We start from the raw sequence: 18565 nt of genomic DNA, 5'->3' as shown, positions 1-18565 counted from the left end.
TTTCATTTTACTATGCTGCGACTTGACCATTGGGACTTTTGTCGTGGAGGTAAGAATGGAACGACGTGTCTTTTGTGTGTTACAAGAATTGCAATGTATCTAGGGCTGCCAGAGAATGCATCCATTTTTACAAAATCACGTTCTTTTCCCACTTTTATTCATTCGGATATTTTTGCAAAAGCAGCAAGACTGAATTACCCCTACAGTAGCGAGCGAATACCGTACAGCTTCTTCCAAGGACAGCTGACCACCTGATTGTCACCTTTAAAACTTTTCGCTCTGCACTTTCCCCATATCGGCTCACATCCTCCAGAAATCAAATGACTTATACCACAAAAGAAACTCTTCGATGACCCCGTTTGTCTCACTCAAATTTTAACAAGCTCTGCATAATAACAACTTCATCCATTGTTATAAATTTAAACAGTAAAAGAAATGTCTTTTCGCTTGCAATAATTAAAGTGGTCAGTCCTGTAAGACAAATGGTTTTCGATTATGTACAATATGCTTATACATTGCAAAAACTGAGAACTTAATTCCAGTAATAATTAAAATAGGAATAAAAATATAAGGACAAGCCTTCTGAACAACGCTGGGTGCTTTTCATGCTGAATAAGTACAAACGTATTCCCTAGAATAGTGTTGATCTGTATGGTGGATTTACGATGGACCCAGTGAATGTTCTTCGAATTTTGCAATAAAGGCATTAAAAACAACATTAACGAATGATAAAATAATAATAATAATAATAATAATAATTCACATAGGTTTCTTAGTTGAAAATGTAGGCGACTGTAGCCTATACCATTGTTGTTATTAATACACGTACAATAATTAACTTACAGGTTCATTGACATTTTGTGCTAGGAGACTTTCTAATCGCTGCTCACAACAAAAATACTCAAATATGGTTTTAATCTTACAAATACTGTACATTATTCTGATGATTGTGGAACTGAAAGAGTGAGTGAATGTGGCGAATTTTAAATGGCAAAATTCCACCATGTATATTTTTGTTTTCTAAGTCCCCGGATGTAGACATTGTCATTATAGTCTTCAAAGTACGCCATGAACCCGTCCGATCGGACGCTGCTGTCACTGGTGAACGTAACCAGTACCACGTCGCGTGATGGCGTCACGCTGAATTTGTCGAGATTACCGCTGTACATGCCGAGCAGAGGAAAATCGGCCGTTGGACCATCATAGACACGTACAATGTCACAACATTCCTCTGTTAGAAAATCTGCAAAAGTCAATCTGATGACCTGCAAACGTAAAAGAAAATAATAATTAAAACCATTAATTTGGAGCTAATTCGAGGCATCCGATACATAAATTAGTTCGTGTCCGATGTCCTCGCTTCATTATTTTTTGAATCTCTACTTGATTCTTACAGATATAGTGCTGAATTTTGTACCAGTAAGTTTATATCATACACATACGAGCCTATCCTGCATGGTATACAGGGCAAGGCTTTATTCTACAATACAGTTCCCCATACACAGAGATCAGAGTTTGCGCAGCCAGCGTAACATGGTGGATGAAACGTGTAACCTAGTTCGCTCGATACGTGCAGCAATATTAAAGGTATACAGTCACCTGTAATCTAAATATGCCCATGTATGGTCAAAGGGGCGTTCCTTGGTATTCAAAATGCCCATGTGAGGGCGCTGTTTTTAAAAAGCGGCCACCCGCTTAAAATCTGTGATTGGTTAGATTTTCTCTTTCCATGGTAACTGTTGCAAAATTGGAACAGGTGACAGTATACCTTTAAGATTTAAGAGAGATACTAGAGTTCAATTGCTCGCTTGTGTTCGAAGACGGCAATTCTACGATTTAAATGCGTTATATGCGATTACTTGTCAAAACATTCTTCATGCGAATTTACTGTGGTATTACTTACCTCAGACGTTTTAGCGTGGAGTTTCCACTCGCACGTTATCAGATTAGGATACAAATCTTTTCCATAGTGAAGAGTCATGAAAGCTGCATCAGATACATAGAGATTCTGTGGACCGCCGCATCCAGAGTCCTCAAAATCCGGTTCTTAAAAAAAAAAGAGAGCTCAACAGTCAAATACATTGGTCTCCGGGTCGGAGATTGAGCCGAGTGCGAAATAATTTAGTCATTTTTATCACATAAGTTTTTGTCACAATTAGAAGAGTGATTTTATCGAAAGAATGTCAATATTTGATTAAATAGATCTTGCAGATCAAACTATATTCTATTACTTCTATTTGATTTGACTAGTCATCTGCTGAATGACCATTATCATATCGGTTATTTATTGATATGGCGCAAATACAGGGACCTGATGGGTGGAGACGAGGAAATAACAATGCGCTATTCGCGATATAGCACGGTTGGAACACGTGCGAACTCAAGTCAAATCAAAGAAAAATCCCTTTTTAACAGTTTCACTCGAGAATTTCAAAATATTGTCATATTATCATAACAATAAACCACCTAAGCAACGTATACCACCGATTGTGACAAGCTCACGACTTAAATCACAGTGTCGACTTCCTAGAGATGTCACAAAAGAGACTTTCCACAGAATTTGATTTTGTTAAAATGTTTTGAACTTCGGGTTGCTTTCTATGATGAATGAATCTTGGAAGTTCGTTTGCCTACCGTCATATTTGACGTTCTTAAATTGCAATGATAACAGTAATTGGTAGTGACCGTAAAATAAGATATAAAAGGCCATGAAACGTGAAAGGAAATCACGTGACTTAGGAGAAAGGTAAAATCATTACCATATACACGATATGTTGCTGAGAAGCCCTTATCAACAACATGGGAATCAGAGACGAAACGAACAAAGACATGGTTGCCACTGGAAACCACAGAGGACGCACAATCGCCACTGAATTTGTCGATGAGGTGGTTAGGATAGTCGATTTCTTCGTACAGGTAAACAAAGTCGCAACACTTCTCAAGCGCCATGGAACTAAAGTCAATTTCTATTTTCTGAAAAAAACAAAGATGATAAGATTTACATGTAGTGATGCACAGTTCAATAAATTACCCACAGTTCAGTTTGATTTGTACATATGACAGAATTTTTATTACTTTTTCAGTACTGCCTGAAAGCAGTAATATAAAACCGCTAGATTATTGATTAATTATATCTATTGAAAGTACGTTTAGATATTTCAGTGTAAATTTCAAAGAAACCATTAAATAACAGTAAAAAGTCACATTCTACAAATGCCATACCTTTAGTCAGCAAGTTATGACAAACTGAAGGGGTCATTCTCTGAGGAAACTTAGCATTCAAATTTCTTTTATCTTTCTGTTTGGAAAAAAATCAATATCCTTTTGTTTCGTAAAACAGGTGCAACTAGTCTCCCAACCTTCCATTACATTATTCTGTATGGCTGAAGACACAAGTGAAGTTGAAAATTTTACAAAAATGCTATCTCCTCTCTCAATCAAGCGTACATCTCCTGTGAGATGTATAATTGTATTGTAATAACATTAATTTGATTAGTTTTACACCAAAGCAAGAATGCTTGTCCAGATGATAAAATCATTATGTTAACATAACTGATATACCAATTTTCATACAAGTAAAATTACCATGACTATTTTATATTCAGAAAGGGGGCGCTGCACAGGTGGATATTCCTTCAACTTTAAGCTCTGTCAATTACCAGAAATTTTAGATGTCTTTCAAGTATTTTTCTTTCGTTGGTAAAATTCGGGTCAAGTGTTCATTTTTCAAGCACTGCCTTTCTATGAATAACGGCAAAACAGGTTAATTTTGGCATTCATTGGAATGCATCTATAAGAACACTGCGCATTCAGTTGTACACACAATGCATTAACACTAGCATTGTTAATCAGTTGTTTTTGAACACAATTCAGCGAGTTCAGAGAATATAGAAATGCATTTGCTTTACACGTCAGAATGTTACCAAAATTACACTATTGCCATATTAAGGGTAGAATGCTTCTCAGACAGATATGCGGACTCTCAAATATTTGTCAGTACTTTTCTGGCCTTCCGCCTGTGCGGGCTAAATTTAAAGCTCTTCGAGAAAGAGAAAAAAAATCACCGTGTTATTTTTCCGAAAATCGAACATTTTATTTCCTCCGAGAGTAAACAGGGATGGCGGCCATTTTGAATTTCAAATGTCGGTAAATGTTATGCGATTTTTTTCTCTAGTACAAAACTTTCCACGATGACTCGAAAGTTGGAGCAAAAGTTCAAAGTCTTTCACTTTGTCAAGCTGCACATACTACCTCAAAGAAAAGCCGAACATTCTGAGATCACTACAGTACCTTGCCCACTTCAACTATGATATCCCACTCACAAATCATGTTGTTGTCGTAGTAACTGAAATCTTCAAAGAAATGCATGCTACTGAAGGAACCAGCAGGATTTGTCATCATTTTCGGATTCCCACAGCCTGAATCTTCGACTTCTGCCGGAGAAAAAATTGCATCATGTATTAAGGATGGCTGAAGCATAACTGGGAAGGCTGCTCCTTTTGCAGCAATGTTCAGTAAATGTTAAGGGATATCTCTTTATGGAATGTCATTAAAGGGAGGTGGTCGTCGGAACTCCGTCTGCTCAAAGGTTGCCAGGGACCCCTACGACACATGTCAATACTGTATCTAAGGTACGTTGGCGATTGATGAAAGTTGAAAGATGCTTGTTAACAATGAATATCGTAAAATTTATATGCTGCAGCTATGTTGAAGTGATGCATATAGATACCATGCATGAAATACATTGTTTATAAACAAGAAAGTCGCACGCGCGCAGATCCGACGACCACCCCCTTTAAGTTTCCTCCCCAGGAAGCAAGCCATGAGAATATGCTGTTCCGATAAATCGACCTTTGACATGTTCCACAACGGCCTTTGACCTGCTTTCAGATCTGTTATGGACATTGAACAAAAGTGATGAGATGATAAGATTTTCTTGCTTATTATTTTTTATTAATTTGCCTGTGTATGATAGGCCTACTGCTGGTAATATCTCTATGATTTCTTCTCTTACTACAATATATTGTGTCTCTACCATTAAAGCTTTCAGGGACACGGAGGTAAGGCTGCATTCTCCACACATTGAGTCAATTTACTATAATAGCACGACATAATGACTCGTTTAGACTTTGCGTTGGTTGTTTGTACAGGACTACTCTACGGAGAGTATCCTTTGGGAGCAACTACGAAATATTGTACTAAGTCTGAAATTTCTCATGAAAGAGATTTGTCAAATCTTGCCTGTTATCGTATACGTCGCGTAAAATCCACCAAACTTTGCGTCTTCGCTGTGTCTGTTCGCTCGGAAGACGATGGTGGCGCTACCACTCGTAAAATTGACTTCCGCTGGTGAACTATCCACAACGGCGACCAAAGGCGAAGAGTCGTCTTTGCCGTCGTAGAGGCGAACAGAGTCGCCGGTGTCAAGATCCACCGTCTCAAACGACAGGTTTATCACGTATGAACCCTGAAAATGATAATATGGTGATTAGATGAGTAATTCTGTGCAGAGATTTATCACTTGTAGTAGAGAAGACAAAAAGAGCTACTAAACTTGTTAAGTATTATAAAACACACTGTCGTATATTAGCCTTTGTATGTATGCACGGTCTACCGAATTCTCTCAGAAACTATACGGGAAAAATTGCATTCCTATGGTCTATCGATTTTTAAGTTCCAAAGGTCATTAGTCACGGGTATTCTTATAATCTGAGCTATGGGGTAGCACACTTTTTAAAACTCTACGAACAAAGTGTAGAAGAGCGCGTTTGTCTTCTTGTGACTAATACAGTATCGATCAGAGCGACTACACACCTGAGAGGAGTGTCCGCTCAAAATAGGAAACAGCTATAAAACTTCAATCTTTTTTAACTGAATTTGAATGATTCCGAAATTTCAGGATCAAATATTGGCTTGAGGCATCGAGATGAGATTTATTAAAACTTTCTATAAAAATACGATGACACTTCGAGGGAACCCAGTATAATCTCATTCGGGAACAGTGTTGTCGTGATAATATGTGATGGTCGCATAACAGACTTTATTATCTGAACCATAGACATAGCGGAAGATCTACAGTGTATGGTCCAAGTAAGCTTGAGGCTGTCGCTTCCAGTATGACCCAACCATTTAATAAAATTCAAATAGTTATCAACCATGTAGAGCAATTCCGCACACATAATTATTCACATTTGCCCACCTCGAGAAGTATGTTCGTCTAATTGTGCGGTTGAGGTGAGGCATTTTGCAATCAGTGAACACTGCAAGACGAGAGTGCCGAACACACCACGAAATATCACAGGAAAGATAAAACACATGATGAATATTTAACATACCCTAATGTCGACTTTAAGTGGGCTGATAAGCCATTCACAGTATTCAAACTCATCGTATCCAGCGGGTGGCGTCTGTATGACGTCAGTGAGTTTAGTCAGGACACGTGGACCAACACAGCCCGAATCATCGATGTCTAAAGGGGAGATGAAGTTGAAACTTTAGCACTCAAACAAAGCTCATAGCATTTGCTGTCTTTACTACTAGGTAGAATGCGCCTCGGTTACAGATATTAGGACTGTTGATTTTTACAACACTTTTCTGATCTACTGCTTGTGTACGCATGGGCACATTTTGAAGCTGATGGAGTAGGTAAACATTAAACAGTCATATTTTTGTGAAAATCGTAAATCAAATTATCCCCATAGAGTGAACGCAGGGATGACGGCCATTTTGAATTTCAAATATCAGTAAATTTGAGCTCATTTGCTTCCATAGTGCCAAAATTTTATTCATGATTTTGAAAGAATGCTTGAAAGTTTGCTTTCGGGATGTTTGATTAAAATTGAAGGCCTTCGATTGAAAGTCGCATAAGACAGACAGTTTTCAGCATATATCAAGGGTAAACTATTCCAGTCTTTCATGAATCTTCGGCTTTAGTCGGGTATACAGGTACACCAAATGAAATGTTGACGAGAAAGCTCGTAAAACTTCAAGTATTAAAAATCATATCGGACGGATGGGATACTCAAATAGCTAAAGGTGTTCAAATCCCCATTTAAATCTTGACTCACTCAAAAAACAAATCCCCCGACCCAATTAAAAGGCCGATGTCCAGGGTAGAGAAGATCAAGGTCGGCAAAAGTGATATCTGTTCCGTTAATTGAACTCATGTACATTTTATAGGGATTTTTGTTTGTGAAATCCGCATGTCTATCAATTTTAGAGTGTCAACTCCAATCGGTACACCGGGTAACAGGCTTGTCCTAACCCTTGTATAACGACTTAATAACGTACTTTTATTCTTCCTATGTTTGCCTATGTTTGGTAAGGAAAAAAAGCGATGACGACACAGTTTTCAAGTGATTTTGGAGATTTCAATTCTCATAATCGAATGAAACCCCCCCTCCTCCCTAGTCAACTGGATTCCCTAGACACGTCATAATAAGAACAACCGGATGAAAGGAAGCTACACAACAAACTATTGGATGCTTTACGTCAATGGTGTCTTAATCAATGAAATCATAATTACCAAAAGACGTGTATTCAGCAGAAAACCCATCTCCATTTCGTTTATTGACTTGGCTCGTAAATCGCACGAACAGTTCACTCCCTGAAGACACTATTGCATACTCAAAAGGCGTGTCGTTGTTGAATTCACCGAGCAGGTCGGCCATTTCGTCACCTCCGTCGAAGACCCGGATGAAATCGCAGCAGCCTGCGACGTCCATGCCGCCGATGACCAGTTTGATCCTCTGTAAAAACGTGACAAAATGACGGAAGAGTTTCTGAAATAGTCATGGGTAGCTAACAACTTTTTGTTCACGGGGAAAGTTGAATTGAAATATATGAGAGAGAGAGAGAGAGAGAGAGAGAGAGAGAGAGAGAGAGAGAGAGAGAGAGAGAGAGAGAGAGAGAGAGAGAGAGAGAGAGTGTTCTGCCTTTTTCACAGTTTCAACAAACCTTTCAAGATTTAATCATCTTTTTTCCTGAGTATCCGGGGATTATCCGTCGGGCACCAGAGGGCAATTAGTAGATTATAGAAATTAATATCCTGATAACGAACGACCGGCAACAAGACGACAACAGTCGACCTTGAAGCGAACACTGCAGGAATAGCAGTAATTAGCATCGGGGTCCGTAATGATTAAACGATGGACCTGCTATTCAATTGAGATTTGCGCGCGATGGCAAATGATTAATCCAGTGACCTTTCAAAGATGTCTTCATTCAGTGGCAGCAATATGGAATCATTGTATTGATAATGCTACTGAGTTAACAAGGTCGTTTTGCCAATTAACAAGGAAGTCACGGTCTTACCCTGTGCGGTACCCGGATGTGCCATTCGCATTTTGCGTTATCGTCATATCGACTCTTTCCGAAACCCATGGTGGTAAAGGTTCCGGAATCGGCCGTCAGATACATGGCGTCGCCACAACCACTGTCAGACGATGCTTAAACAAAATGAAGACATGACATATCATTTTGCAGGTTTCAAATCGAAAGCTGTCTTTAAAAAGCACCGAGAAATCAAAAAAGTTTTATACTTGAATAGCAATAAAGCGTTCAAAGCAGCAGACTGTTCGGTGATCTAATTCTGTTTCATATTTATGTATAAATTACTATAATCACGGAAGTTTTCTCAGATTTTACGATAAAGGTATTTGCTCGACAAAGGAGTGAGTCTATTTTCAGGTTGAGTAACGTGCATGTTGTCGCAAGTTTCATGCATTTTACAACTTATTGAAGGTCAGTGCATCTCTTTTGTACAGTCCCAAATCTACGGGCACAATTTTCACTGCTTGAATTACAATGGCTTCGATTTTGAGACGTTAATCTTTAGGATCAACGATAATTAAAGAATCAAGTCTCACAGAGGTGTCCTTTTCCGACATGACAACCGTTATTGTATGAATTGTGCAACTGTAGTTGATTCAATTTGGTTTACAGCTTTTGAGATGTTTTCCCCATTTAGTCATCTCTTTTGCAAAGTTTTGGACAGCGGCCGGAGCACCATCATCGAACTGTCGTCTGTTTAAGTTAAGACCCCGTTAGTTCTCAGAAACCGAACCACAGTGTGAAATATGAGTACTGGGCGTTTCGGGATCTCCTCTGCGGACAGAGCGACAAAAATGGTGATAAATAGTTAAAATGGGGAAAGTTTGAACCGAAAAGGGGTATAAAAGGAACAGTTATGACAACCAAACATAACGAAAATTACCATAGCGACAATTCGTCGTTGAAATCAAACCTTGCGTTGACTGTGAAATAGCAAGGCGGCAGACGCCTTCAAATCGAGTGCAGTTTATTCGTCAATTTGATTTTACAACTTACGTTTGTTTGTTTCCGTCGTGTACGGAGGCGAAGTTGTTGACATCACAGATGGTGTTGTCTCTATGGTGGTAGATGCCACAGAGGGCGTCGTCACTGTGGTTGTGGACAGCGTCAAATAGGGCGACGAAGTCATCGTTGAGGGCGGAAGAGATGTCCACGTACTGAGCGGGGACGAATTCCACCACCACGGTGTCGCTGATGTTAGACTACTAGTTTCTGGGGAAAAATCGTGAAAAATTTGTGTATTCGAGTAGTTTCGCATGGTCAGCGAATGTGCAAGAAAAAAATACCGAGAAAGCACAAGCAACTTATTTCGAGGAAATACACAGAAACTTAAAAACATATTAAGAAAGGCACACACCCAGATAAGAACAAATGTTAAAAAATCGTATTTCGTATTTCCATTATACTGGAGGTTGATATTTACTAGTGTTTCAGGTTTTCTTAACTTTAAAGTTGGTTTCCTAATTGTTTTCACCTGGGATAAGAGAACGTTTACTCTAAAACAGAGTATTTGCAGCCTTGATAATTATGTAATTTGTATACAAAAAATTGTTTACCCGAGAAAGTGAACTAGTTATGATTCGATTCAAACCTCTCTGATACGTGGAATGCGTCTGAATTAAACTTGCTTCGAAGGTCCATGACCCAGAAGATAGTCTTTGTTGTATAGTCTTTCTTAGTTCATCATTGAGTTAACACAGGGATGGTGGCCATTTTGAATTTCAAAATCGGAAAATGTCAGGTAATTTGTTTCTCTGATGCCACAGTTCGCACCTTTATGACGAACTGGCATGTCCTTGTTTTAGTGTTTGATGAAGTAGTTATAGATCTTACCAAATCGTACCCCGCAGTCGGCGCAGTCGCTGCCATAGTCGCAGACGCTGTAATCGGCATTGCTGCCTCCATCGTCACAGATCCCGTCCTTACTGAAGAAACAGTGGTTACTGCAAAGACCTGTTAGAAAACGAGAGAGAACCAACCTGGCACAGCAGTCGAATTATGTGTTCTACCTGCAAAAAGTAAAAACATATAATACCCGCGACACTTCCGAGTTGTCACAATCACAGGTTCTGTCAGCAAAAACTAAAAGGAACGGCACAGAAGGATGGCGAAGGACCAAGAAGGCCAATAAAGAAAACCTAATTAAGTGGTGAAACTTCGTTTTTTTGTGTACGTAATTAGGACAACATTTTAGCACAGGATAAGATGTAGAACAGTATTACCACCTTGTTCTGTTACGAAAATATTGTTATTCACCATATTCTGTCCTAATAACATTGTGTTTCGCTCTATTCTGCAGTGAAAATACTGTCCTTCATCATAATCTGCACTAATGAGGTTGTCCTTTCTCATATTTTGCAGTGAAAATATGTCCAACGTACTGTCGTGTAGTGAAAATGCTGGCCTTTAACCTATTTTCTACGGGTAACGCAGTCCATCACCCTATTCTTTAGAGGTTTCGCTGTCCTTCAACCGATGGTTCTTGACTGAAAATACTGTTCTCGTCCTTTCTGTATTCAGAAATATCATCCTTCGCAGTCCTTCACTGCACCCCAATGTCCTTCGCTTTAGTCTCACCCGTTCGGACCGTATATAGCGGTCCCGATGATTGCCTGTCTTCTGTGTAGGAAAGTTTCAGTACTTCAGTGATCACTGATCTCTGCGACTTTGTTAAGAAGTTTCGGAGAAGTTTTGGTCGAATACAGGACGCTATCCGAGCTCAAATTTCGGCTGAAGACCGATTCCATGCACGAGTTAACCAACATGTTGAACTGTAATTGTATCGACACGCAGTCTTCTGGGAGACGTTTTCACATGCCCCAAAACTTACTAAATGGGCGAATTGATAAGAATGTGGTATAAGAATACATTTTAAAGAAAATAGTTCATTTAAAATGTTTTTGAATATGAGGGAAACATGCCTGCAAAAGCTGATGTGTATTGCGTACTTGAACTCCCATAGATTGTTGTTGGAGTGATCGCCGGTGACGTGTACGGTGTTCTCGTTGGAGTGCTCTGCTGACTTGTTGACGGTGAGGGCGACTGCGTTAATGACGTTGGACCAGTTGAACCGGTAGGCCCTATTAAAAACAATTGTGAATTTGTCAGAAGGCGTGTAGTATAGAAGTCAACATTTGGTTTAGCCAATGCATATAAAAACCAACTGTATAAGCATTATGTGAACGTGATTGTGTCTTTTGATTTGTTTTATTTGTAGATGGTAACGGACAGATTAGTGTTTCAGCTCTTCTAGAAGCAATGTTTTACACCCACTGGTATTGGTCACCTTTGTTTGGAAGCTATTCGCATTAAATACATCATTTGCAGACTGACGCTCTTCATCTGGGCGTGCTGCGGAAGACCTACCGACTTATATAAATGCTTAACATATTTTTTTTGTTTTTGTCGTGTAAAAAGGCCCATGACTTGCCATTTTTATGAAATATAAAATTTGTCAACGGATAGAATAGTAGAACACTGTTGGCGATGTCAGTGATCTTCATCATAATATTACACTAACTTACTTGATTGGTAATATCAGGGTACAAATACATGGTGCCTATCCCTTTAAGAGGGGTTGCAGATTGTAGAAACAAAAAACAATATTTCAATAAACATGATTGCAGACGTGGTTGTGCTTATTGCGCCTGATGAAATTAATTAATTAATGTCACCAAAAACCGTGCTTATTTACCTTCTGGTCGCCCAACCCTGACACCGCAGTCTCCACAGTCCGTGCCAAAATAGCACAATACGTACTGTGAATCAGGGCCCCCGTCGTCGCAGATGTCATCTCCAGAAAACACACAATCGTCCGAGCAAACACTTTCTTCTGTTATAAACAAATTACAAACGTAGATCTTTTTAAGTTTCTGACATTATATTCGCGATATTGATATAACCATCCAACAAGGCTGCTGGAATTGTTGAATGCAGCATGTCATTGTACGAACAAGCAATACAAATATGTAGGCACATGTAAGATGTTAGATATCATTTACTCGAACCTGTCATGCTGATGTAACATCTTGATGACTGCTCTGTTCATCAACGACTGGGAACTTCACATTTACTTTATAAGATATATAGATCATTTAATGATATAAAAATGCAAGTCACAATCTTCTTAGATTATTCCTTAGCTCATGTGATAAGTTATTTATGACTCTCGACTGAAATTAAGCTATTTAATAACAAAATTACCAAAGTTACAATATTATTGCTATTACTAAACCATCCACCTTAATTTAGCGACATTTAAACAAAATTAAGGAGGGTGCGCGAGAAAGAAGAATATTTATCAAACAAGCACTGTAGCTTTCTCCCATTTCAAAGTCAACCAACATTACATCAACGGAAATGGGCGGGGGGGGGGGGGGGGGGTGGGAGTTCAGTTTTAAGTGAAGCGCCCACTATAGATGACATGTTTTGATGTATAATGGTAATTGTCAAGTACTGTAGCCTTGTCAATACCAGTGAAATTTTTGACGTCTTCCCTCAGATTATTACTGATGATGTATTCCAATATGCAAATTGTGTAGCTCCAGATGTTTTCTACATCTACAAATTCTTTGGCCTTGCCAAATCTGTAAAATAATAGCAATAATGTACCCCTCCCTGCCTTTACGGACTCAAGTAAACTTTGCTCTATATATTGTACTCGATTTCGCCGTAACATTTATGTCGAGCAAAGTTTGCTTCAGTCCATTGTGGGCCGGGAGGGGGTACATTATTGCTTAACTTATGTACACAATCTGGTCAAGACCCGAGGAAATAGACTTACCTCTCTCACCGCAGTCTGCACAGTCCGAACCATATGTACACTCGTGAGTGTGCGAACGGATTCCTCCATCATCACAAATGCCATCAACAGGAAATCTGCATTCGTCATTGCAGATAGTTCCTATGCGATGCAATAAACTCGTATTAATTAACTTTGTACCCATTTAGGGATCTACAGTCAGTAGCGTCTGATATTGCTCATAAAAGAATAGTCAAATCAAGCAAATTGGGAAGGAACAGTGGCAATTTCCTACCAATTGTACACGCAGTATATTTTTTATTTCCAACAAGATTTCATCCGACCAGATCAAATCGACGCCTAAGTGTCTCTTGGGGAATCCTTGTCAGGAGTTGCGGCCTGTGCAACAAAGGCACGATATGTGTACACTTTGCCTCAGAAGCAAGTCGGTCAAAGCATACGACACCCCAACTCTGTCTTGTATTCGCTTAAGGTCGAGCAAGAAAACTTCAGATTTCGGGTTGCTGTCGAGTTACGATAAATTATACTCGGTATTTGTGTGACATTGCAATTTAAACATGTTTGCTCAGACGACACATGATGACGTCATTAAATTGCTTAAATATTAACTCTGAGAACTAGAAAGTCAGGCTTTCGGCATTTCCGCCAAAGAGGTCGTATACAGGCCAACGTGACGAAGACTGTGAGAGATGTAATTTGGGGAAACTGTTAGCTACTAACCACGTCATCAAGCCAGGCAATTTCACCAGTCTATAGTGTACATTGTATACATTGTATATGCTTCATGTAATCTCTCCCTGTGAAATTTGATTGCTATGACGAGAGTCAACTAATTTTAGTGATATTTTGTCTGGGGAATAATAACCGTTAGTCGACATAAACCTCGATAGAATGAATACTAACCTGTTACTGGTATAAACCACAAACTCTCAAAGACGCACATTGCCGTGATGACAACTAGTAGTCTCTTCATAAAGCACAAGTAACTGTAAAAATTTGCCACCATGATAACTGCAAACTTCCTGAAATTCTCGTCGGAGATGACACTCTTCAAGCAAAGCCACGTGTAACCTTACACGCAGGTAGCTCTAAGGTAGCTCCTAGTCTCTCAAAAATTACAGCATGTTACTGACACCTGGCAAACTCTCCAATCATAACGTGCGAGTAAAAGCCGTGTCCTATTGGCTGATGAATCTGCTTGATTTGCATGCGAACGGATATAATGCTTGGTAATTTGCATGTAGAAGATTAAGTACCACCGCATGGACGAAAAACACCGTGGGCGAAAACGAGGATTCTCCGTACTATTTACAATTTCTCTACTAGATGTTCTTCGCTCTACTGTTAACAATTGTGTAATAAAGGGAAAGCAACTCCACACTTCTTCGTTATTTGCGTTTTGTTTATGATAGTGTCTATACTGTAAGTGTACATAACGTTTGGCTGTTTTACATAAAGAGTTGATTAGCCATGGCGAGAAGTACCTGTCATACACAAGTAGAAGGGAGTGGACAATTACAGTATATAGCATTAGATACTGCTATATATATGGTACATAGTAAGTCATACCGGTACATTGTTCAATCCCTTCAAAGTATATCATCACAGGTACAAATACAAGAGGACTGGTATCGAGCAAGTGAAGAAGATCCATTTAAAGATAAATTAATCATCAATATTGGCTCAGGCCATAGCATTCTCTGTGGTGGCGTACATCCAGCAAGAATTCAGTTTTGTTATCGGCTACCTCATCCCTGCTGATATCATTTTAATTGTTACAATATAGCTCCTGATCGGAAGAAACAGCTACGTCAACCGTCCGCCGGAAGGTAGGTCAGATTTTCATTAAATCTCTGTCAGATGTATTAATCAATTTGCAAAGGTAGGATATTTGTAAAATATCCAATTTTACACCGACAAAAAGTGATAAATAATTGAGAACAGGACTTTGTGACCTATAAACCACAGGTCAAAGGTGATTTAATGACCCTGAAGTGACATTAAAGAAACCAAAGTTCATCATTCGTTTCTACCAGTTTACACATTACAATATAGTTTCATTGCTGTAGCATGCCGGGCAGAAGTCCTACCTTCAGAGTTTCCTTGACATCATTGAATTTCTGTTTCAGCCTTTGCAAGAATAACTTTGAATTTTTTTTGGTTGCTGTTCAAGCTCTTCACGTTTTTGTTTCTGATACAACAATGTTTTTCTCCTTATTAGAGTTCTATAACTATTTTTAATCTGAATGTAGTAATCTGGGTTCTTTTGATTACGAAAACTTCTGAAATGATTTAATGATCTATAAACTTCTCTCCTTGTCATAAGACATTCATTATCAAACCATGGATTCTGTCTATTACTTGTATTGTATTTTATCTCCATCTTCATTTCGCTACAACATGACAGAACAATATTTACCAGACAATTTGCTGCATCTTCAAGCTGACTGTGGGCAATATTCTCATAAAAGGTAAAACGCAAATTATTAGTAGCTTCTGAATTGACATTCTCGAGGTAATGCTCTTTTTTTAGTGACGGTAAGATTGATCAGAACCCTTCGCCAGGGGTTAGTGACGGTAATGCTGAGGAGGACCCTTTGCGTGGGGTTAGTGACGGTAATGCTGAGGAGGACCCTTTGCGTGGGGTTAGTGACGGTAATGTTGAGGGGGACCCTTTGCGTGGGGTTAGTGACGGTAATGCTGAGGAGGACCCTTTGCGTGGGGTTAGTGACGGTAATGCTGAGGAGGACCCTTTGCGTGGGGTTAGTAACGGTAACATTGATTAAAACCTTTTGCCTGGGGTTAGTGACGGTAATGTTGAGGAGGACCCTTTGCGTGGGGTTAGTGACGGTAATGCTGAGGAGGACCCTTTGCGTGGGGTTAGTGTCGGTAACATTGATTAAAACATTTTGCCTAGGGTTAGTGACGGTAATGTTGAGGAGGACCCTATGCGTGGGGTTAGTGACGGTAATGCTGAGGAGGACCCTTTGCGTGGGGTTAGTGACAGTAACATTGTCACTAACATTGTCATTAAGGGTCCTACTCAGCATTACCGTCTCTAGCCATACGCAAAGGGTCCTCCTCAACGTTACCATCACTAACCCTGAGTGTTTCCCTGGGGGAATTCACCGCCCTCAAAGTTGCTGCCTCTAAATCACATGATCTTAAATATTGACGTCACATGATATTAAACATGAAGTCCGTGTACCAAGTTTTTTTAGCTTTACATGGCAGACATAACTGTTCAGATTTGTAGAACAGAAGATGGTGAGCGCCATCTAAAGCTGAGTTAATCAAACTCGATCCGGTCACGTCAATGGCGCCTGCTAAAGAGCACACAAAATGACAATCATGAGAGAGTATGCTGAATTCCTGGCTACATTAGATGCCACTTATAAGTTTTACAAAACTGACAATACTGGAGGGTTACACTATTCCATCAAACAAACGTTTTAATATCTAAAATCTTGGTGTAATTATAGTAAGTTTTGTAAAATTAAAATAACTCCATTTAGTCACAATTTTTTTCATTTAAAATAATGTCTTTATTGTACAAAGTTTTACTTTTGTGTTATTTTACGATGAGAATGTGAACATTTAGAAAATCAAGCATGGTCACCTCCATCTTTTTCTTTAATATTTGATTATTTTCATATGCAAGAATTCAAAACTCCCTCATAACTTTCAAGTCTCCTGGTCTTCCATGTGTTGCTTTCTGGCCTGATCTTGTGTACAAGTAAGTTTCACTGTCATGAGCGTCTCATGACCCGAATTCTTCTTCAACTCCTTCATAGTCGGAGCTATCTCTGTCACTGCCGATATGCAGTGACAGTTACACTGCCCGTAGGCAGTAGCTGTATTAACTTTGTGATAATTTTGACAATGATTGTGTTCAGTTAATACAACTGCATGCTTGCTCTACTTCCTACAGCGTGTTGAACTGTTCAGTATTCAGCTTGCCAACACAGCCTGTGAATATGTACCTCACACATGCATTTGTATCATTGACAAATGACTTTCTGTCCGGACTCAAATTCAATTATCACCTACTTGGCCTACTTGTTTGGTTTGTTTACAGAAATTCATACATTTTTAGATTCTTTCGAGACAAAAGTAATGAAATACGACAAAATGGTTCTAGATCTTGTTTAATTATTACTAACATTAGAACCATTGAATGACATTAAAATGTTATTAAATTTTCGTTGACTTACCCGCCAAACCTTGGAATCGTAAAAAAGGAACCAAAACTTTTTCAGCCCCCCCCCCCATTAGGCAGAGCAAAATTTTCAAGTCCCCCCTCTACTAGCCCCAACATTTTCAAATTCTCCCTGAATTTCTCCAGCCCCCGCTAACTGGTTTTTGTGAACGTAGCCTTAAATTAATATATTTATATGCATGCAGATTTTCAAGTTGGAAATTTTGTATTTTCTATTCAAGATGAGGAATATAAGAGAGAGTATAAGTTTACTGTTGGTTTAATTGTAGGCAGTTACACTTCTAATCTCTATGATTTAAAATATATGTATAATATGTTAAATGATTTGAGTATCTTTAGTTTTGAACTTTAAATTGCAGAGAGAGAGAGAGAGAGAGAGAGAGAGAGAGAGAGAGAGAGAGAGAGAGAGAGAGAGACACACACACACACACATATATGTACTCGTATGTACACATAGTAGCAGTAAAATTTTAACAGATCGACGATTTCAACTGCTACAGTGTTTTAATACTGTAGGCTGCATCCCACCTGAAGAAGAAACTACTCTAAGTTTGTCGGTGTTTCTGTACCAAAACATACGTACTTGCCTTCAGTTGCTTTTGGTTAGGTACACAGCAGACAGCTAACCCCCTGAGATGTCACACAGGTCAACTACCGTGAGCTTAACCACAAGCAACTATACCTGCCCACTGACAAAGTTGTTCGAAACGTTCTCTGTATGACAGATTACATTGTGATAAATCAACACGATGTGGTTGTTGCCCAGTATCAATCCCGGAGTTGTATCCGTCCTGGAGTTTTATCAGAGAAACCCTGAAACTTCTCGTCACCAAGAACACGAACGCCCTTTGCACATCTGAATACTAATGTTTCGGCACGTCTGGAGTTGAGCGTACGATTTACGATGTATCTGTAATTGTCCATGAAGAGATAAGGGACTGGTCAGTTTCATCAGCCTTGGGGCCACTGGATTCACGGGGGGCACCCTGTTTTTGACTTTGGTGATGTGGAGGGGGTCAGCGTGTTTTTGAAATCCTCGATAGGGGGTCAGTGAATCTGCTTCAGAATGCTGGAATGTTGGTAAGAAAATAGAAGCATCCTTTACGACAGCAAAATTACTGAAGTGACACAAGTAATCCAATCCCCTCCTGATACAGAAAATGCTGAAAATTACGCATTAAAATGGAGTTATTCGGTGACCATTTCGAGTGTTTTTAACATAGTTTTGTTAAGACTCAAAATATATAAAATAT

General features: G+C 39.2%; 2 protein-coding genes across 2 annotated transcripts; both read right to left on the bottom strand.

Moving 5' to 3' along the window:
• Nucleotides 1-11096, bottom strand: LOC139123333 (scavenger receptor cysteine-rich domain-containing protein DMBT1-like). Its single transcript, XM_070689488.1, has 11 exons — nucleotides 10985-11096; nucleotides 10165-10284; nucleotides 9328-9543; nucleotides 8314-8447; nucleotides 7526-7748; nucleotides 6336-6469; nucleotides 5242-5467; nucleotides 4291-4433; nucleotides 2760-2973; nucleotides 1904-2046; nucleotides 1-1265 (listed from the first exon to the last, which is right to left on the bottom strand). Exons 1-11 carry the CDS (start codon nucleotides 11094-11096, stop codon nucleotides 984-986), a joined length of 1947 nt encoding a protein of 648 aa, XP_070545589.1. The 3' UTR covers nucleotides 1-983.
• Nucleotides 11097-11220: 124 nt separating this feature from the next.
• LOC139123332 (uncharacterized) lies at nucleotides 11221-14185 on the bottom strand. The gene is made up of 4 exons (XM_070689487.1): nucleotides 13997-14185; nucleotides 13115-13234; nucleotides 12026-12163; nucleotides 11221-11411 (listed from the first exon to the last, which is right to left on the bottom strand). The coding sequence occupies exons 1-4, from the start codon at nucleotides 14097-14099 to the stop codon at nucleotides 11221-11223; spliced, it is 552 nt and encodes a 183-aa protein (XP_070545588.1). The 5' UTR covers nucleotides 14100-14185.
• Between the last annotated feature and the right edge of the window lie 4380 nt (nucleotides 14186-18565).

Source organism: Ptychodera flava, chromosome 22, assembly GCF_041260155.1.
Source record: "Ptychodera flava strain L36383 chromosome 22, AS_Pfla_20210202, whole genome shotgun sequence".
Taxonomy (NCBI): Eukaryota; Metazoa; Hemichordata; class Enteropneusta; family Ptychoderidae; genus Ptychodera; species Ptychodera flava.
Note: the sequence above shows the minus strand (reverse complement) of the source record. Positions and strands in the feature narration are given on the sequence as shown.

What these genes read in the sequence shown, in the direction of transcription:
- LOC139123333 (XM_070689488.1), bottom strand. Translation starts at nt 11,096, where the DNA reads ATGTTGGTTAACTCGTGCATGGAATCGGTCTTCAGCCGAAATTTGAGC. An exon ending in TGCTGAATACACGTCTTTTG is followed by an intron (nt 6,470 to 7,525) that starts GTAATTATGATT and finishes TCTCCCCTTTAG; the next exon opens with ACATCGATGATTCGGGCTGT. An exon ending in AGCAACATATCGTGTATATG is followed by an intron (nt 2,047 to 2,759) that starts GTAATGATTTTA and finishes TTTTTTTTTAAG; the next exon opens with AACCGGATTTTGAGGACTCT.
- LOC139123332 (XM_070689487.1), bottom strand. Translation starts at nt 14,099, where the DNA reads ATGGTGGCAAATTTTTACAGTTACTTGTGCTTTATGAAGAGACTACTA. An exon ending in TGCAGACTGCGGTGAGAGAG is followed by an intron (nt 12,164 to 13,114) that starts GTAAGTCTATTT and finishes TGTTTATAACAG; the next exon opens with AAGAAAGTGTTTGCTCGGAC. An exon ending in CAGGGTTGGGCGACCAGAAG is followed by an intron (nt 11,412 to 12,025) that starts GTAAATAAGCAC and finishes TGTTTTTAATAG; the next exon opens with GGCCTACCGGTTCAACTGGT.